The following is a 22,310-nucleotide window of genomic DNA, read 5'->3' on the forward strand; positions in this document are numbered from 1 at the left end:
ACATATAAATAAAAAATATAAATAATTAATACAAATTATACAATTTAAATAAATGAAAAATGTAAACAAAAATGTAAATAAATAAATCACTTTTTAAATGGACAGATTTATACACTTATATAATAATAATACGTTTATTTTATATAGTGCCTTTCAGAAAACTTTAAAACAATAAAGTATATACACATAGCCTATATTAATCTGTCCATATAAAAAGTGATTTACTAATTTCTATTTTTTATGTTTAAATTATTAAATTGATAACTTAATCCTTCATTTTATTTTATTTTCGTTTTTTCTCTCCATATTGACATACTTGAGTGTTTTTGTTTTTTTTGTCATAAGTCTTTCCCAGGCCAATTCTAAGTCAAGTCTGAAGTGTTATTCTGTCTCAAGTTGGAGTGAAATCTTAAATCCCTGTTAATAGTTGTGTATATGCTGCAGGTTAATTTTATATAACTATATTATTTAGAGAGGTGTTCTTGTTAATTGAGCAATAATTGTCTAAAATACATTATTTGAGGTTTTACTTAAATGCGAAGGTAATTTCATTTTAACTTTTAATTATAATGTTGCAACATTTGGAGAACATACTTATCCATGCAGACTTGGAGACTTTGGTTTGTTCACAAGGCTCTAATTTGAAGTCAGATCAATTTAGTCAATGTTGTGATTTAAGAGATTGTGATTTTTAAGAGATTGTGATTTTCATTTCTGCATCTAATAAATGTGATGACCCTTGACCCTTAAAAACCTAAGCCAACCCAACCCACACAAATTTATATTCACAAGTTTCACTATATGTGATGACCTAAAACATGATTTATACACTTTTCAAAAACTCAAAAACTCAAAAAAAAAAAAAAAAAAAAAAAATAATGTTGTCATCCCAAGTACAAGCAGTGACATTTACCACCGCCAGAGGGCGCGAGAAGCTCGTTTTCGTTGCTCCTGAACCGACTGAACACGGCGCGGTTCCCGTACACAGATCCCAAACACTAAACAGGTGGTCATACACCGCCACACAGCGCCCGGCCGCCGCGATGAAACGGAACGGGCACCGACTGTAACTTACAGTAAGCCGTCAAGGTGCTCAACCAAAGATTATTAATGATCTGGACATCAGAGCACTGGAGCCTTTGATCCCGAGTTTCCCTTGGATTCGGGAAGGTCTAAGGAGAGTTGGAACTATGAAAGTGACGGTGTGTTTTGGAAGAACTCGGGTCGTGGTTCCTTGCGGAGATGGCAACATTAAAGTGCACTGGCTCGTTCAGCAGGCCGCGATGCGGTACAGGAGAGCGATCGCTAAGGTGAGCTGCTGTTTCAGTGTATCCTCTGATTCTGCTTTGGAAACATAGTTGCGCCCGATGCGCCGGTGAGGGCTGCAAATATGGCGGTGTAGAGACGGAGTAAGTGAGCGGGGGAAGGGATTGGGACAGTCCGGACACTTTAACTCCACTGAACAGGGGGAAAGGACGAATTTATTCACAAGTTATTAAAGCTTTGTGCGTTTGTACCCTCTTTTAATGCGTTGGGCCGTCTTCTTTGTTCTTTATGTCAACAGCAGATTGCTAGAAACCAGTAAGAAATATGGCAAATATGAAGTAGCCTAATATAAGAGAGAGCGAAGTTTACTCCACGTTTCAGACGTTATTACCCTACTTTGGGGACCCTTTAGAAATGACATTATTTACCAGGGTGCAATATCATGTGCATTGACTTATTGTTTACATGGCGGGTTGCTGCAGCTGACGCGTCCTTATGCTATTTCTAATTAGAAAAATAGTCTTGAACTTTTCTCATATGTGTGTGTGAGTTCTGCGCTTTGTTTCAATGAGTTAATGAGAGCTGCTGCAGCAGCTAGGCTAACAGTGACCATTGTGATATGACTTCTAAACGTTTGGCACGTCTAAACCGAGTTACAACATATTTACACTTAAAGAGAACGACGCGACAAAACCGGAACGCTGTCGTTGAGGAATCAACAAAGCTGTCTGTGGAGAGCGAGAGAGCTCACTGTCCGCGCGCCTAGTTCTGGACGTTCAGTGTCGTTGATTAAACTGCAAGTTAAAACAAAAAAAGTTTCCGTCAGTGTGTCTGTATGGGGCGTTTGAGCTCCCTCTCTCCCCCCCTCTCTCTCTCTCTCTCTCTCTCTCTCTCTCTCTCTCTCATATATATATAATATGTGTGTATATATATATAGCAAATTTAAAGTTTTAAACAAAATGAACAGGGCTTAAAAATATCATACACTTGTCATAATCAGTCTAATAGAAAATGGGCTTTTCCTTACAAACCAGTTAATGGTAGGGTAGGCAATTTCTTTACTAAACACTTTTTGTTATAGGCTACTGGTTGAAACTCTCTTCACATCCTGATAGTAATCAATAATAGAAGTGATCTAAATATTAAAACATGTACATATATCTTCTGTGAAAGTCTCAGGACCAAAAAATATTCGTCCAATCAATGCATTCGGTCCAATTCGGTCCTTTCCTTCACGCCATGTCGTAACTGTAATTACGAGATGGCAACCGCCAACCCGTGACGTTCTCAGACTCGGATTTATGCGTGTTCTGTGTCAACACCATTATATAGCCTACCGTAATTTTGTTTTTGCCTACCAACGAATGTATCGACGCAAAATAATCGACGTGAAACGATTATTGTGCCGCTGCCGCATTCCGTCCTTTCCTTCACAGCGGTGCACTTCCGTTCCTCTCTAAAAGCCCAAACCTGACATCCAAATCAGCTAAATAAGTGAGTATTGTAAAATGCAGTCTATTGTTGCTATACTGTGGGACGTGCTTGCTATTAAACAGTGTTTTTTAAAGCGCATTAAGCCGCGAAAGAAAACATGGCCTCCTGTGCGCACGTTCCGAGACGGGGTGGAACCGTCTATGGGTGGAGCGCGCATAAGCAAAGTATATTATGAGCTTCAGATATCTGCCTAAACGGTCAAATACACACAAAATTATGTCAAAATGCCAAGTATTCTGTTAAACACAATCAGTTTCGGAATGTTAGATAGTTGAGATAGATAACATGTTGTGTAACAGTATATTGGATCCGTGCATAAACTCTTAAAGTGACAGCAGTCTAATATTCCTGCTGCGGTCTGCCATGTTAATAAATAACTTTAATTCTAAGCATTAATCTGTATTTAACTTTGTTGTGATTGAATCCAAGAATGTCTACAGTAGATGTGTGTCCGAGATGAACATCAGACGTTAACAGCTTGGACTTGTGTTTTGACCACCATTTGCACAGTTGATCTCCCAGAATACCTCAAAGTCTGACTTGCGCCGGTGGGAAATCAGCATTCAGGATCAGCAGCACTTAGAGTAATAGCGTTCAATACGCAGCTTTTAAAGTTAAATGATCCTAGGCCTAGAGATTCAGCTCGATATACAAAGGAGAGCAGGAGTGACAGAGACAAAAGCATGTTTGTTCACATGAATAAATAATTTTCTCCTTTAGTAGCGTATGAGCAGAATAGTTTACATGTTTACAGTGCTAGCCACCTGTGAGTGTGTTTGTGTGTGGTGAAAGATTCAGTGTTAATATAAAGTTATTGCCACTTTGTTTTCTATTAAAGACAGCATCTGCTGTTGTATGGCTGTGATGATGACAGTTGTTGTTATGATGATGTAGAGTTTTGTCATGATGATATAGAGTTTTATTAGCCTGGGTTTCCCCACACTGCCTTTGCGCAGCGCAATTTTATTCTCGCTGAAAGGCAGTCTGGATACCATGGACCAGATTTTCGCCTCATCTAGGGAACCAATCACAGAACGGGGAGGGAGCAGCAAGACGATGACGACATCTATGCGACACAACTAAGCAGTTTGTTTATATCCATATATACCTTCGACCCTCATGTTTATCTTGCACAAACGCCAATAGTCGCTGAACGTCATTGTTTACACACAAATATCTTACCCATCGTCTTCTTCCTTGTCTAATTTCTGTCGCTCTACATACGTCATCTGATCTGGCATAATGGAAACGATTGGCTATGAGCTACGTACAGGCGCTTTTGATAGACATTCTTAGCACCCAATAAACGGCGCCGGGCATTCGTAAACCACGCCTCAAATACGAGAAAATGCACTTGTGGTTCCCAGACCCAAGTCTCAACAATTGGGTCTGGCGTTAGCCAGGCTAGAGTTCTATTGTAATGGAGCAGTTATTATGGTCCTATGGAGTGTTATTGTTATGGCAGATCTGATTTTATGATGAAGTTAAGGATGGCCTGTCTAAGAAGTTTGAGCCAGTTGACCCAACTGTCAATGGTCCTGCTCTGAAAACGTGAACATTTGCAATTGTGATTTGTATATTTCAAAAAGTCGCTAAAGATAACTAGCTGGCTATAGAAGAGGCTTTGTCAAAATTAAAAATAGCAAGAATTTCTGAAAGTCACAGAAGCATCAGTTAGAATGGTTCGAAAATGATAAATCACTGTATTTTCCAGCCAAAATGCTTCATTTACAGCTGTCTTGAGTTTATATTATAGCTAGACTATAATTCCAGCTTATATGGTTGTAATGGATACAATTTTTAATTTTTTTATCATTTTGGTAACACTTTCAAGTTTAATTTGTTAACATGAACAACTAACAATGAATGAACAATACTTCTATGACATTTTTTAATCGTATTTAATGTTAATCTCACCGTTTACTAATATATTTTAAAAATCAAATGTTGTGTCTTAAAATAAATGCTGTAAAAAATATTGTTTATTTTAATTTCATGTTAGTTATTGCATTAAGTAATGTTAACAAATGAGACATTTTTGTAATGTGTTATTGTCTCTATGATATGGTTTCTTTAAAAAAAACATTTTTATGTTAAAATATTTTTTTTATCTTGTTTTCTTTTTGTAAAACGGTCAAATATATATTAAATAAACTTAAAAAAAAGGTTAATAAAATAATTAAAAAACAGTTCATGGCACATAATATATATATCTATAGATATATATACATAGATATAGGGTCAGGTAAAATGTTGATGGGACAAGTACAAGTAATACGCATAGAAAAATCCTTATTGTTGAGCCCCTGTGAGGTGTGGAGCGTTGTTATGATAATTAGCTGATATTATGCTGATTTGGAGTGTTGTTATTATGAGGGGAAACTAAAGTCAGTATGATGATGTGGCGTGTTGTTGAGATCATTTAGCTGAAATTGTGGTGGCGTGTGGAGTGTCATTGAGACAATGTTGCCGTTGTGTGATGTTGCTTTATAACAAGGAAGTGGAGTGCTGTTGCGATGTAGCTGATATGCTGATGTCCAGTTTATCACAGGAAATGGAGTCATGTGAATAATTAAAAACGGTGTCTGTGCTCTGAGAGAGAAAGACAGGCAGAAACAGGGACGGTGTTAGTGAATGTGTGATCTGCGGCGTCCTTGGTTCTGTTATATTGTCACTCTTTCCATTTGCTTTCCCCAAATACCTCTGCTACTCTTTAACTACATTCAGCTCGCCTTTTTTTTCTCTCTGCTCACATTGCTCTCGTTCTTCTAGGTTCTAGGCTTTCAGCTGCTCTTTAAAGCAAACACACAAACGGAGGTGTTCTGTGTGAGACTGTGGGGTTCGATCTGTTGTCTGGAATTATTATCCCTCAGAGCACCAGCACACATTATTCCTGTCGGTTTATAATCTCTAAAGTTGAACATTTTAAGGGTTATTAGTCTGTGTGTGCTGTATTGAAAGGGCCCTATAATCCCTGTTTGGATCACAGTGAACAAAAATATGTCAACAGATTTACAAAAGAAATATGGAAAAGCATCAAACTGAAAACAAGGGCATTTAATGTAACCTTGCATATGAAATGGAGCTATCCCAGCTGATCACTCCTCTGGTCTGTTGCAGTGTGTTGGCAGGTTTTTCAGACGCATGTGTTCATGCAGCAGCTGTGCCTATAGAACTGGATTCTGGCTGTCTTTTTTGTATTGCGGTGCCTTTTTTCTGTCATTTTGCTGTCGGCAGCTTGAAATCTTTTTGTTTACATGCTGTTTGAGAAATGCATGCATAATAAGACAGAAATTGATCAAACGTTTTGTAGAATATTGGATTTCTATGGCAGCGTGGGAAAAAGTCCATGAGTCAAAATCTGCTAAAGGGTTTAGAAAGTGATTTCACTATTGTTTACAACAGGATCTGCATTTTCATGGGTTAAAAAAGATTTTTGTTATTAGCGACAATAAAAAGAACACATGATTTTCAAACAAATTTACGACTCAGTCTCTGAGTAACATGTAATTTATTTGAGCCACGAAATAATCTTCATCATTCCATAAAATAAGTATAATGAACTACACAAAGAGCATTTCGAAAGTCTCCAGCGCATTTTATAATTACCCAAAAAGCAAATATAGTTCATATAACACATGATTGATTCTACGTTTTTACATGATTTGTTACATTTAATTCCCCCTCCGCAGATTTTGACTCCTATAGATTGTTGTAATCACTGCTGTGTGTTCACTTCAGATGACTTAATAAGATTCTCTCTCACACTCTTCTTACTGAGGGTATCTGTATCTGTAATATCTCTGTGATGTTATTGAGTAGACGGAGGGCTCAGCTGTCACACTGATGCAGAAAAATAGTTACACAAGCCAGAAGCCACTGAATTGTTTCAAAAGCAGAAGCCTAAAAAAATGAGGGATTGTGTCCAATAAGGATCTAATAAAGAATTGCTTGTAAAAAAAATTGAACGCTATCATTGTTGCGATCTGAATATGACTGGGAGGAGCTCTGATTTTGAGTTGATTGTTAATTGTGATTTATTTATTATATAGCCAATGTCATACATATATATCTTGTATATATAATCGGTGTTGCTTTAACAGGTAACCTACCGAGACCCAGGTCTTAGCATGGGCTTCTAGGTGATTCCCAATCCTCGCTCCAGGCCACCAGAGGTTTCCTCTTACCATAAAGCTTGTATTTGTACTTATTGCTGTATAAAAGTGGGGACAAAAGAAAGAAACCTTTAGCTGAATTATAACCTGTAAGTGTGGATTGAAAACATCTGTCAGTTTACGTTTTAAATGTTGTGTTTTTGTAATATTTTGTGGCATAGGAAAATCTTGACCTTGAGTTGTAATTGGCTTCCTCTTTTTTTGGGGTGGGGGTTGGGTAGATCCTCCCATTTCTACTGAATCCTAGATTTCTCCACAGGGAATGATGCTGTTAGTGTACTAGATGTATTTTGGAAAACACAGTGTTAGTAAGTTCCCTGTGGAAAGAAACCCTCAGCATCTTGCTAAACTTTCTTTGGAGAAACTCTCAGCTATAACCTTTCAGAAAACATTGGGAAAAACGACGTGCCTGTGGCGGCATTTCTGCTAAATATTATGTTGCGCTAACAAGCATGTTCAGTTTTATCCTAAACAGATGAACGTTGATGAATGCTGGTTGCATTTTATTAAGTTGGTTGTTGTTACGTATTGCAGCAGTTTGGAAAGGAAATGTCCAGGTAATGCTTTTTTGCATTTAAAAATAAGTATTTACACCTTTCATAAATCTAACCAGTAATGTTAACAAAATCAAAAGTGAGATAAATACATTTCCTAAGCAAATGAGGTCTTTGATCGTGACTCTTATTTCACGGGACGTAATCGCAAGTGCAGTGCTGCACCAGGTGAATTACTGAGCAAGTTTGCTACACCAGAAAAGCCATAGCAATGGAGCAGGATATGCGACTATAGTACGTGCTATGAAGAAATTAGTTTTTTTGCGATTAATAAATGTAGCACCCTTGGATACAGGAGTTTTTGTTGTGTGTTTGTTTGTTTGTGTGGTTAATCTAGGGCTGCACGATTAACCGAAGTTAAACCGAAATCGGAAAATTCACTGATATCAGAGCGGATCGATCGGTTTGCAGTAAATGCTGCTCCATGCAAGTGTTGTGAATTTTAGTCACTTATAGCTTTGCATAAATATGCTTTATTCTTATGAAAGTATCCGAGATCGAGATGTCTATAAAAACACAGATAAACCAGATTTTGTTGAAATAATTTTCATTGTCTCTATCTGCGTTTTATATCTCTGAATGTCTTTATCCATTTAAATGATTTCCTGGAACATCATACGTTTTATGACTTCTCCAAGTCTTACTTGTCGACTTTATGCGTAAGGAGGATGCCCTCCAGCTACGCATATGCAACAGACATTAAAAATAGGAAAAGTAATATTTTTCTCTAAAGACATTTGAAGTAAACGCATGCGATTGCGAACCCATAGGTTTTTCTCCTGTGCAGAGAAGGGATTTTTTTTTGTCTCCCAGTGGACGCATAAGATCTCCTGACAAAAGTTGTGGATGTTGTTTGGATTGTGTGAGTGATATTGAGCTATAGATACTATTATTAATTAAAAATAATTATGATATATCCTCTATTATGGATTTTTGAAAATGACCTATCATGTAGTGTGTAACAGGTCTAAGTGAATGAAAATATCCTGCAAAGTTTTAAATCTGAAAGTGCACCGTATGTGAAGTTATTGTCTTTCAAAAATAAGAGTAAACTCTGAGTCAATGAAATTAATCATTTTTTTAAAAGAGTAATAAGCCTTTTCGTTGTGATGTCAAAACGTATTGCCCAATTATGGCGCGCACAGACACCAGGGAAAAGTTGAACCCCCTCACACCGGCAGCTGATTCATGTGGATACTGGATACTAGCATCATGTCGAGAAGATGCTGGGCTCTTCTCGACATTTCGCAAAACCGCTTGCTCTTGAAAGACGGTGTTCAATAGTTTTGAGTTTTATATTGTGTAGGTCTCCTGCTAACTGGTTAACTCACATTCTTACTGTCTCACTCAACGTCATTGTTCGTTTCTGTGTTAAGTTTACGGTGTATAAGAAGCCTCAGGACAAGCAGAGCTGACGTTGTTTTGGCAATGGGAGTTTTTGTTTTCGCCGCGCGCTGCACGCATCACTACAGACTGAGCTGTCTGGCCAATCAGAGCAGTAGCTCGCAGAAAGGAGGGATTTATAGATTAATCTGATGAGTCTTTTGAGAATCATTGAAAATGTGGTGATGTGCAAATGTATCTTATGAGAAAATTAAACAGTTTTTTTTTTACTTTTGTTTTGATGCATGTAAACCTGCTATAAGAGACTCCAAAACAACATTAGGAAACTTTAAAACAATATAATAGGGGCACTTTAAGCAGGTGGTTACGTTCATGCAGTCTGCCATTTTTGGCAAATAAAATAAAATGTGTGAAAACATTTCTTTTAGGGTTTGTATTTTGTGTGCCTTGTGTGGAACATTAATGTCTTTTTTCAGTTACATTTTGAACTGATGAACTACTTGTGGTTGTTTTCAGAGATAGTAACATACATTTTATAGTTGTGCTACAATTCTGTGGCCTGTGCTACAAAACTTTCAACGTCTGTAGCGCCAGTGCTATAAAAACATTAACGCTCAGCCCTGGGTTAGGTACATTTTTGGCACATGTTAAGAGAACACTTAATAAGATGTTAAATTTACAGAAAGATTATCATAGATCTAATGTGAAGAATTGGGTGAATTAATGGACAGAGTTGTGACATTTATATGGATCATCTTTTGAAGGCATTCTTGATATCACAGCAAGTCATGGCCAATTGTTACAAACCCCACAGAACACAACTGACATAGTAGTAATGCCTGTAAAATAGCAGTGTGGACACTGTGGTGTAATGTTCTCAGTACTGCCGTGGGTCACATACACGAATGAGTTCATTGGTTCAATGCTTCTTAAAGTGACAGTCACACATTATAGATGGGCAGCACAGACCCACGTGATTGAGTTGGTTAGTTGTCAAACATTCAGTAGTGTCTGTTTAGGTGTAAATGTCAGAATGACCCTGCACCTTCTGTTTAGGACATACACATATGACTTTGTATATGTTATTGCCAGTCATTTCCATTTCCATTTATTTTCTAGTGTGAACTATAACTTAAACGCTTATTACAATTTGCAGATATAAAACAAGACCTTATTTTGTCCATTTATGAACATTTGTTTTGTTACTAGTTTTGACAGGTTATGCTGTTCTTTTGGGTACATATTCAGAACTTTGTCCCCTAAAGGGTGGCAAAGCCTGCCCATACAAGTGAACACAGTGTGTGTGTTTGTGCAAGTTGTTTATCTGGGTGCCAAGCTATTCTGAATAGCATGAGATCCACAGAGGGGTATTTCAGGCTGCGTGAAGCTCACGAAGGACTTATTCCTCAGGAGACGGCTTTTAGAAGCACGGTTTTCGCATTTGTGTGAATCTCCCGCAGTGTGTGTGTGTGTGCGAGAGAGAGAGGGAGAGATGGAGGGATTGTGTCTTTATATGGTCGTGTCTGTAAGATCTTTGTCACGATATTTAAAACATCAGCTCTAATGTCGCTGGAATAGTCAAAGACGGCAGCTTTCTGCTATAAGCAGCTTCAAGTGTTTGTATAAACATACAGGATTCAGTGTATATACAGGTGTTTCGTCAGCTATATGGGCACTTTTATGTCCCAGCAGGGGCTCATTTCTATTAAAACTAACAGATTTAACATTTTTCTTTTTGTTATAAAGGTCACATTAAAACGTAGAAGCTTTTTCTATGCCTTCATTTATATTGGTATACTTTTCAAATGCTTTTTAATGTATGAAACGGGATGCACAATATATTGATACCATGTCAGTTGATTTAAATGTGCATGCTCATTTTCCAATGCTCCATGTTTTTACATTTAGATGACCTTTTTTTGTCATTAATGCTTACTTGAAGTTATCCTTTAAAAACATAAAGGGATATTATTTCACCGATTAGCATTAAGCTTTGTATCAGTAAAAACCCGGTAGTATTTTCGAATGACCGTGCTTCCCTCCTTCATGTCCCCCTGAGACGAGAGATTTCTGTATTGTGTGTCTGGAAAAAAACTCAGATGACGCAAAAATCATCATTTAGCTGCTTCATCCGAGGCTTTTTTGGCCAGAGGCTAGAGACTATACAGCCAGCTTTTCAGTTTCGAGTCAACTAGTAGCCTAGTTGTATACTTTCTTCCGATACTGCCCTCTGTAACCGCTAGGTGTGGCTTGTGAGTGGCCTCGTAGGGCAGCGAAGCAAGTGCATTCTGGGAGGAGTTGTCTTTCATCCACATGAGCCAAAAATACATTTTCTGGAAGGCACCAACTTATAAAATATTTTCACATTTCTACTACATAAATGACCCAATTTAAAAACATTAATCTTTCCAGCGGTGAAATATCCCTTTAAATGTACATTTTTGCAGATCTCAAAATTAATATCCATTTTTCATACTGTACATTATAATATTGTGATGTCTTCACTTAATTTCACATTTAAAACAATTGCTTTGATTTTTTTTGTTTATTTTTAATTTATGTAGACAAAATTGTGAAGAATATTTATCGGTTTGTCTGTCTTGGACTTCGACCATAACAGTTTGAGCATTGACCAGTTTTAGTGCATCCAATATATTCAATCTCAAATATAAAAATCCCAAAAAGAGTGAAATATACTTTTGAAATGTTTATTTTATGAAAATATTTGACAAGTTGCGAATGTCCTCATTTTTGCTACTAATGAATTTTTGCTTGTTCAAGATTTTCAGTGAATAACGACTTGAATTTTCTTCGCCACACAAAATGTAACAATAATAACATAATTAACATAATTCATGTAGGCTATGTGTTTTTTGTTGTTGTTGAAGATTGACAGCCCCACTCCTCATTCACTTTTATTAACTGACTGGGATATTCTTAAATGACATTCTGTGTTCCACAGGAGAAAAAGTGATCATTTTGTGTTAGATCAACCCGTTTAAATAATGACAGATTTCTCGTTTTTGAGTGAGCTGTCCCTTTAATATTGCATTTCTGCTGGACTGGTGTTTCTGTGCTGAACCTGTGACTGGTTTTTACAAGGTTAACAGTCATTTTGTGAGTCTGTCCTTCTGCCTGCAGATCCAGCTGAAGACAGATGAGTGTTAACGGACGGTCTATTTTTAAGTCTTAGACGAGGCATTAATGGATGTGACTTAATTGAGTCTAGCTCAAATGAGTTTGACTGTGTGTATGTGCATTCTGGGGAAGAGCAGCTTGGATGGAGAGCGAGTTTATGGGTTCATTCATTGTCATCTGTTCTAAAACATTGGACAAAGAAAGAGCGAATGAAAGAATAAAAAGCATAAATCTGAAAACATCAGACAGCATTGTGTGTGGGTTATGTAAGAGTGCAGCTGTGCTACAGGGATTTGCTCCACTGTGCTGGTGTGCAGATATGCTTATGAAAGGGAAGGGAGAGTGGGGCAAAGGTTCAGAGATTTAGGTGCGATTTTCAAGGTGTTTTAAGCCTTGGTTGTTAAGTTGCAGATTAATTCATTAATTAATAGTTTAAATGATTCACTGTGAAAAAGCACACAAATCAAGATAACAAGGAAACATTTTATTTTATTATTGAACTGAACTTGCAGACACAATGTGGTTTATTCATTATTATTATGATGATGGGAAAATACTTTATTGCAGATTTTATTGTACACACACTCAGCGGTTTTTGCAGCGATGCAAAAGAAGATTCCTTTTTGGCTTCCCAAAAAACCTTTCAGGGAAATATTGTTCTTAGTGTGAAGAACTTTTTTCCACTATAAAGACCCCTTTGTGGAATGGAAAGGTGCCATCATGGATGTTAAAGGTTCTTCATAGAAACATAGATGCCAGATTCCTGTCCTGGAATGACCATTGGAGTGTAGTTTATTATTTATTTAATTTTATTAAGGGAGTAAGTTGCATTGACTTGCACACACAGATTTTTTTTGTGATTATAATATGCTTATAAGGGGGTGTTTACACAACACTGTTTCTACTAAAAATGTTTTGGTCGTTCATTTACACGACAACAGCGGGTTTTTTTGGGGGGGGGGGGGGGGGGAATGGGTTTCAAAGTGCAAGTTTTTGAAAACGATACCGTTATCGTCTCTATGTAAACTACAAAAACGTGAATTTGTGAAAACGTTGATATCATCCACATGCGTATTACATGTTCAGACTAGTGTTTCTTTACAAAGCAGGGCTCCAGACTAACTTTTTTCCCTAGGAGCACAGTGGCCCCTAACAGAAAATTTTAGGAGCACAACCAGGAAATTTAGGAGCACACACCGTAAATCAACATACTAACCAAATATTCACATTTCTACTAATTTCCAGTGTATTACTAATAAATACTTTGATAATAGATGCAGAAATTACAATGCCTTTGCGCTCTGATTTAACGTTACAGCCTCTTGTCTTCTAAAAGCAACCGGCAATTGATTTATTAACACCGCATACTCTATGCTTTGTTATTAAATAGAGTATTGTGTTTAAACTGTGAAGTGCCTGCACTGTCGGCAAACTTCGTGTTCCCCGCAGTTATGGGGTAGCGACTGCAACATTCGCAGTTCATGGTATTCGTCTCCTTACAGTACTACCTCAACCAGCTGAATTCTCGCAGCCAGTCTTCCCGAAAATGGTGGGTTCGGCCTTTTTTGCCACTAAAACCTCTCACTCTGAATCATCATCCGACTGTGACACTGTACTAGGGCTGCAACATTTCAAATAGCTCACAGTTCAGTTTGTATCACGGTTTTAGGTTCACGGTTTCGGTATGATTTCGGTGTTATGTTCAGGGGAAAAAAAGACTACTGTCAAAAAAATTAAGAAATAATCTAACCACAAGCAAAAGCACAAATAAATACAATAGAGCAAAGATAGCCTAGCCTACTAATAAAATAAACTATGCTTTTCAGGTAGGTCTAACATTAGTTTTCAGGTACAGAAATTGAATAAAATAATCAAATGTAAAATAACATTGCATATTTGACTGTATAAATTAAAGATGAATCCTTATTAAAGTTACAAAAGCTATTTAATTCAGAGCTGATTCAGTAGGCCTACACCGATACTGTGAGTGTCTTTCTTCATACATGTTCACTTAAGGCATAACAGATACTATGTCTGCTAGGATACTCATCAAGACGGACATGTTGACTTACTTTTTGTGTGAATTTGTCCATTCAAGAGCAAGACTTGAAAGATAATATTTGCGCGCTGTCCGAGATGAGTAACCTACGCATACACATAGACACGAGCGCGCGCACACACACACACACACGCGCGCGCGCACAAATCTAGACGCGAGTTCTCTTTCGCGTCTTGCTCTTGAATGTTTGCATTGGCAAAATAAATGAGTTTAGTTTAAACACCGATGGTAACATCTGCAGTTCAGGTCTCGCCTGCGCTCGTGCGCTATCAACTCCCGGGTGATGACGGCGTAAATGACAGGTCATGTTCGAGCATTTGGCACTCACATTGAACAATGCACAAAGAGTAATCGTTTTCTTCACGTTTTTTTATTATTATCGCTGTTGTAATGTTTTATTTGAGAAGCCAGCAAGTGAATTTAACTGGCACACTAGCCACAGAACGAGTCAATAGTTCGCTTGCTCGTGGCTAAGACGCACATAGCAGGTTGTGATATTTGTCTCCGTCTCCTTCCTACAGACGTTGAAACGCGCGCTCGATTATCTCTAGGACCCTCCCCCTCCACACATTAGCCACTTACAGTGGCCATTCCCTATTCTTCTTGCACTGCCACACATTCCGGATTCATTGATAAGCCCCTTCCACGTTTAACGTGTAAAAAAAGAAAAGAAAAAAAAAAGGGACTAATTTACTGGTCGCACATGTGCGACTGGATGTAAAATTCAGTCGCACACTCTCAAATTTTGGTCGCAAAATGCGACCAATTGGTCGCAGTCTGGAGCCCTGCAAAGTGACATCGCCAACTACTGGCCCGGCATGAATAATAAAGAATTTTTCGTCATTTTCGTGGATCCGTGTGAATGGGGATAGTTTCGACAATGTTGTCTCCTTGACGCAAAACTTTTTAAAAACCCAACTGAAAAACGTTTCTGTTTTTAGTACATCACTGTCATGTAAACGTACCCCAAGTCATTCTGGGGATTAGACTAGAGTCATGTAGCTGCTTGAATCACTTCTCAAATCGAATGAAATCTATTCTCAAATTGAATCTTATACCAGTCAAATGTTTTCTTCCTGAATCAAATCTGCAACTAAAATGAATCCCGTTATTTTGAATATCTTCTCAAATCTTCTTTCTTGTTGAATCTTATTCAATGTTATATGTTGAATCTTTTTTTTTAATTATTCAAATCTCCAATTCAAATCAATCTCGTCAATTCTAATTGAACGTTATAGGATCACGTCAATGAATCAAATTAAGGCATTTAAAGGGGCTATGTGGAGTTTTCTGCGGCATCTAGCGGTGATGTTTCAGATTGCAAACAATACGCTTACAAGCGAGTGCTCGTGCGTGTGCTTTTTTTAATTTATTATTATGTGGAGTTTGTGTTGGAGTCTGTGTTGTGCTGGTCGTTTATATTAGCAGACTCCATGTCATAAAGTTGCAGTGTCGTCGCTGTTGAGTGCAAAGTCAGTAGACGAGTCGAAAGGCGAGAGGCTCGTGACCGCGCATGCATGTCTCAGTCACGTCACTGGATTCCGCGGCAAATCCGACCCGGAGCATCACATGGAAATAGGAATACTTGCTTTCAGAGGTAATAGCAAAACCCGTCAAGTGGATCATTTTATTGGGAGATTACAACCCCTTCACACACAGGCAATATAAAATTTATTCATTTTTGTAGAAAAACTACACATAACACCTTTAAGGCAAAAAAATAATAATTTGAAATCAATATTGCAATTCTTTATAAGACATTTTTTACTTGATGGTGGTGGTAATCTCTTTATGCCCTTTTGAACTTTTTTTTCTTCTGTTTTTCATGTCTCGTGTTTTTAACCGGAACAATGCGTTCTGTGTGAATGGGGCCTTCTCTGTTTTGCTTCAGCGACAGGTCTAGCATGTTACCTGGCTCTGTGATGATGCATCATCTCTCCTGTATCCAAAATATTCCCAAACCACAGATGTTGATTTTTTTTGGCCAAGTCCTTATCCTGTCCTGAATTCACCTTCCCTGTTTCTGTGCTTTCTTCCATGTCGTAACAGTAAACCCACTCTGTTCTGTTCCCGCACTAGATTCAGGCGAGAAAGCACTGACAGAAAAATCATGCTTTTAGATCGTGTTTTTATTATGATTTCCATGAATCGCACAGCCCTAATTACTGTATATATCATATGCTGTGTGTTGTCATTACTCTGCAAACACTCTGAACCAGCCTGTGAAATACATGGCATTTTTTTATGTTTCAAAATGTGACAAACAACGGTAAGGACACATTCCTTACTGTTTTTTTTTTTGTCACATTTTGAAATATTTCAGATGCCCGCATACCTCTTTAGAGTAAACACTCATTATGCCGAACATGAGTGTGTGTGAGTTTGCAATGTTAAATGACTCTTATTTCCTGTGTCCTGCAGAAAGAGAGCCAGTTTGTTGAAAAAAGGAGACTTTATAAAGACTCTTTCTCATGAAAACACTTTGCTCTCTGTTGGTGGAGACTGACGTTCCCTTGTTTGAGTTAGCGGACATGTGCTTTCTCTGTCTAGAGATTTTACGAAGCTTTATTAGCGTCATAAGTGAGGGATTACATTACCAAAGCATTAATAAACATCACACACACATACACCCACACACACAAACAGTGTAAAGTAAGTTTGAATATCCGGTTGCTGTGTACATGTCTCTCCTCCTCAGATGCTCAATAAGACATGGACTCTCCCGTATCAGATACACTCACTTGTCTTTAAAGGCACAATGCTCTCAGCTTACACACACGGGTCTTTCTGAGAGTGAACTTCTCACGTTACTGAGCGCGTCCTCGTTTAGGACTGTTCGCTTCGGAGCTGAGAGGAAGAAAGGAATGAAGAGAAGGAGACAGAAAGGGTGTTTAGCCGGCTCTGTTCTCTTTTGTGTGTGGAGAAAGATAGATTGTGATGTTTAGAGATGTGGAAGCATCACTTCTCTCTGCAGAAGAGACTCAGGGAGGAAAAGGGCTTGGCTAAGCAGGTAGAGTCAGCGCTGATTGGTTCATAACCTTGTTACGTTGTGACATCATGACTTTTCATTGGCTATAGCAAAAGGAATCGTTTACTGTTGTTTTGACTCTGTGATTTTATGCTCGAATGATGTTTAAATGCATTTATTAGATGTGCTTGTTGTTTTGAACCTCTAAACTTTGTCCAGTTACACCTGTGCCGTTTGTGCTACAGATGTGCGTGATTTCTTCTCTCAGCATCTTAGACACCTCATAAATATATAATTATGGAGTTTTGTGGCTTTCAGGTTTTCTCCATAAGATTTGCAGATGTGAATTTAAAATGTTCTCTTCCAAGAAAATGGACCAAAAAGTTGACTCACCCAGCACTACACAGATGTTTGCTCAATAAATATTATTATTTTTTACTTGTGTTGATTTGTATTATTTTTATTTAAATTGTTGTTATTATTATTATTTATTATTAATGGGGATTTTAATTCTATTAATAATGGTCTCTATGATTGTTTTGGTCACTACAGTTATATGCCTCATTTAATATTTAAAATAGTAATACAAATAGTATTACATTATCATTTATTTAAAATATAAATTTTACTATTGAAAATTAATAATCATTATACTTTTTATTATTTATAAAGTATGATTGTAATATTACTTGTTCATTAGCATTAGTAGTAGTATTAATAATAATAATCAATACATCAGTAATATTACATTCGTATTTTATATACATGCATAGCTACATGCTATTATTTATATAAAATATAATGAATTTTGTTATTGAAAATTATCAATTTTTTAATTTTTATTATTAAATATGACTTATTGAATATTTATATTATTTTTGTTTTTATTACAGACCCCTGACAGGAAAATGCTTTAATTTTTTGATTGACAGATGTTCCTGTCCAATAGTTCAGTTCGAGTTCTCTGTGACTTTGAAGTGTGTGTGTGTGTGTGTTGTTCTGTTCTGTTCTGTTCTGTTCTGTTCTGTTCTGTTCTGTTCTGTTCTGTTCTGTTCTGTCTGGGTGATGGTCTAGATTCAGGTGCATTATCCTGATTAGTTAAACCCTCATTATGTGTGTGTGCTGTGCTCTTCCTCATTGATTAGAGTGTCCTGAATCTGATGTAGTTTGTGTGTTTAAGGTCCTGCCGGGGTGTGAATACTTTCACTTAAGTTCAAGTCAATCAAAAGTTGAACATGTTCTCTCTGTCTCTCTCTCTCTCTCTCTCTCAGGGTGAAGAGTACTGGGTTCAGGTGTACCGACTGGAGCACGGTGATGGAGGAATTCTGGACCTGGATGATGTTGTGTGTGATGTGGCTGATGACAAAGACAGAGTGAGACATTCATGCACACGCACACACACACACACACACACACACACACTGCTCGCATTCTCTTCTAAAACAGGCAGCGCTCCTGTGTGTGTGTTGGTTTAGTAGTAGGCCTATGTATTTTAGTTCCAGGTATCAGATGACTCTTGTCTCCCAATAACCATGACCTAATTTGAGGATGAACTCACAAACACATCCACACACTGCTCTAAACTCCAATAATTCTCCAATAATTATTTCGATTAAGGCATCACTAGGTTTGTATGGAAGTTTTCACAAATTTTCAATCTGTGTCATTCAGAAAATTCTACACATTTCTCTCCTTTTGTGTGTTTGTTTTGCAAAAAATTGTTAACTTGCTAATTCCTTCAGCTTCACCAACAGGATTAAAGAACTCTCGGTTCCATTTAACAGGTTACCATGTTCAGATGATTCCTTAGAATTCCACAGACTCCCACACATGAACTGATGCAAAACAAAACAAAGGAAAATGTGTGTAGATTCTGTGTGGAACTTCTTGCTATTGTTAATCTGAGGCATTAGATACTGTTGATATTGGATATTTAATTTTGCATGATTATTTACTCTATATTTTACACTTAGATTAACTTAAAGGTAATCCTGAAAAATGATAATTATTTAATAACACTGTTGTGTAATCCTTAGCAAAATTATATATTGTACGTTATAATGTTATGATGCCTAAATTCACTCATAACATTAAAATCAATTGATTATAGTTTGACAAAATAATGTAGAATATTAATTTAGGTTGTTATTTGATGATTTTTATTTTTAATAATTCTCTATGATGTTCTGGATGTTTCCTACATTACTTTGGCTTGGGTCCCTCAATATATATAACATAATTAATTGAATAACAGTGATTATAATTATTTATTAAATAGTATTACTATTATTTATTATATTATTTTAAAATATTAAAAGTTTTTAGTGTCCCATTTAAATAAATTATTTATTAATAAATACTATTATGTAATAAATAAATAATTGGGGTCGGTAAGATTTTTGGGGATTTTTGGAAAAATAAGTCTCTTATGCTCACCAAGGCTCCACTGATGATCACAAATACAATCAAAACAGTAATATTGTGAAATATTATTACAATTTATTTTACATTTTTAAAGTATTATTTATGAATAATTAATAATATCTTCTGAGATTATTATAATTTATTATATCAATGAATTTCTATAATTTATTAATAATGAATTCTTATCAGTTGAAAAAATATTATGCTACTTAATATTTTTGTTTTTGATAAATAGAAAGTTTATTTGAAATAGACATTTTTGTAACATTTTACATGTCTTTTGATCACTTTATGAGTCCTTGCTGAATAAAAGTAAAAAGTGGCTCATTATTACTTTGGTATCTGACGGAACTTTTATATTTATGCATCTCTTATTAGTAGTACTGTATATTCAAAGTCTTTAGAATGAGCAGTTGCAAACATTTAATAAAGAAAATGAGTGAATAATTGAAAAAGCAGGGAGGGATTTTGTTTTCTGGCTTTGTGTTTAAGTGAATGTCTGCCCCCCTCTGGCCAAACACAGGCAGTGCGCCGTCTTTCCCACATTTCAACATGTTGCTGACCCAGAACAGATGATATCGGCTTACCAAGACCACAGACACTTCGCTAGAATGTAGTTGTGTGTTTGATGTGGTGGGTGTGTCTGGGCGTGTGTGCGTTATTTTAGTTCTCTGTGTGAAATAAAAGACACTTCACATGTGTGCCTGAAGGAGTGTGTGAGATCATTCCACCAGAGTTATGCTCACACATTTAGAGCTGATAGTGTCTAGTTTTACCATAAAAAGGCCCTCCTCTCTGTCAGCCAGTGACTGTGTCACATCCTGGTCTCTCACACTGAATGACTCACACTGCACCTGCGGTCACAGGAAACACTATCCACAAACAGGAAGTGCTACAGTACCGCTTTAATGTGGCTTATTGTGACTTATTCAACCTGAAATCACACAAAAGCACAGAAACTTGCATGTATGTATGTGCAGAAATGTGGACTGGCTAATATTAACGGTCTATGACCATTTTTTAGTATAATGGTCTGTGGGAAACCAATGTCCATTTTCAGGCAAAATATACGCATGGATACACACTTAGAGCAGTTTTTTTAAAATAATTTTGTATTCTTAATACAATTCTTTGTTCTTAATTTTTTGTATTTTTATTTTATTTTTTTCTATTTGTCCATTCATTTTAGTTTTGCTTTCTGTAGTTTTTTCTCTGTGACTATTAGTTTCAGTTTTTTGTTTTGCTTTTTTGTTTTTCTGACTTTATTCAATATTTGAGTTTTAGGATTTTAGATTTTATTTTAGTAAGTTAATAACATTAGTTATCCACAAATTAAAGTAATTAGTATGGACTTTGTAGGCCAACCGGCAGTTAGCATCACACTGGTTTCCTCGACAAAAACCCAATAGGATTTTTAAAAAAATTTGTATTATAGCATAAAACAAGCTTTGCGATCAACAAAAGTTTATGATACTTACATGTTTTGTCTATCAAGATAATTATCGTAGATGAACAGAACTTTCATGAATTTTGAAGCCTAAATGCAGTCGCCAGAAGTAAAAAGCTAAAGGTAGACTATAATTTAAATGTTTTGGCTTACAAATGTAATTCATACCTGCTCTACTCTATTACACTGTTCAAAAGTTTGGGGTCAGAAAGTGTACCAAGTAGTTTGTTTTCTCTTCATTTATTCAGCAAGGATGCATAAATCGATCAAAAGACATGTACAATGTTACAAAAATGTCTATTTCAAATAAACTTTCTAAAAAAAAAAAAAAAAGCGAAACCGATATTAAACGACACATTTTTTCCAACTGATAATAACATTGAATTACGAATAAATTATAGAAATTAATTAATATAATTATTGAATAAATAAATGTGTGTGTATATATATATATATATATATATATATATATATATATATATATATATATATTAATAATTTATTATTATAATGTATAAATTTATTATTATAATTTATTATTAATGTATTCTTATAATGTATTAATTTTTAGTGTATTAATAAATTATATATATATATATATATATATATATATATATATATATTAATTATATTAAGTTAATTATAATTATTACATAAATTATAAATGATTCATGAATAGTAAAAAATGTTTTAAATATATTTATATATATAGCGGTATATAATTTTTCAAAATAATATTTCACAATATTACTGTTTTTATTGTATTATTGATCGTCAGTGGAGCCTTGGTGAGCATAAGAGACAAAAAAATTCTTACAGACCCCACACTTTTGAGCGTCAGTGTAGTCGCTTCACAGCGCTCATTAATAAACACTGTACGCCCTGTGTCACACACACACACACACACTCACACACACTCACACACACTCACACACACACACACACACACACACACACACACACACACACACACACACACACACACACACACACACACACACACACACACATATAGGGCTCCCTTCAATAAAACACCTCCCCGTCCCCGCGACAGGAGTGTTATGTGTGAACCGGCCGCCCCATATAAACACTGTAAGCGCAGTGTCAATGTATCAGCCAATCGGGTCTCCGGGTCCCTAGTACACAGCGACCAGAGCCCTGAAACCATTCTACTGTATATTAGGGTTTTTCTTTTTAATGTTATATATTAAAATAGTAAGTTTACCACAGAAAACACTCATCCCTCAGTTTTTTGCATTAATGGTGTGATTCCTGTGTGTGAATATTTCTGTGTGATCGGTTACTTTCTCTTTGCATGTACCATGTGAAATTTTAGTAATTGAAAAAATGGAAAATGTTTTTACATTTTACTTGACTAGATTGATAAGCGGTTTTATCACATAAGCCTCATGTTGACAGTATTTTTCAGTTTTATGCCTAA

At 36.3% G+C, this 22,310-nt stretch overlaps 1 protein-coding gene across 3 annotated transcripts in view; it reads left to right on the plus strand.

The window, feature by feature from the left end:
• Positions 1-923: 923 nt before the first annotated feature.
• The window catches only part of pard3ab (par-3 family cell polarity regulator alpha, b), a 75,787-nt gene continuing 54,400 nt past the window's right edge, over positions 924-22,310 (plus strand). For 2 of the 3 annotated variants that reach the window (XM_079612222.1, XM_079612224.1), the window contains exons 1-2: positions 930-1,310; positions 18,270-18,371. In XM_079612222.1, the coding sequence (XP_079468348.1) occupies positions 1,191-1,310; positions 18,270-18,371 (222 nt within the window). In that variant the 5' untranslated portion in view covers positions 930-1,190. Of the gene's footprint in view, positions 1,311-18,269; positions 18,372-22,310 lie in introns of all 3 variants that reach the window. The other variant, XM_079612223.1, reaches the window with a different exon arrangement.

The sequence above is a fragment of the Phoxinus phoxinus genome, assembly GCF_949152265.1.
Source record: "Phoxinus phoxinus genome assembly, chromosome: 5".
Taxonomy (NCBI): domain Eukaryota; kingdom Metazoa; phylum Chordata; class Actinopteri; order Cypriniformes; family Leuciscidae; genus Phoxinus; species Phoxinus phoxinus.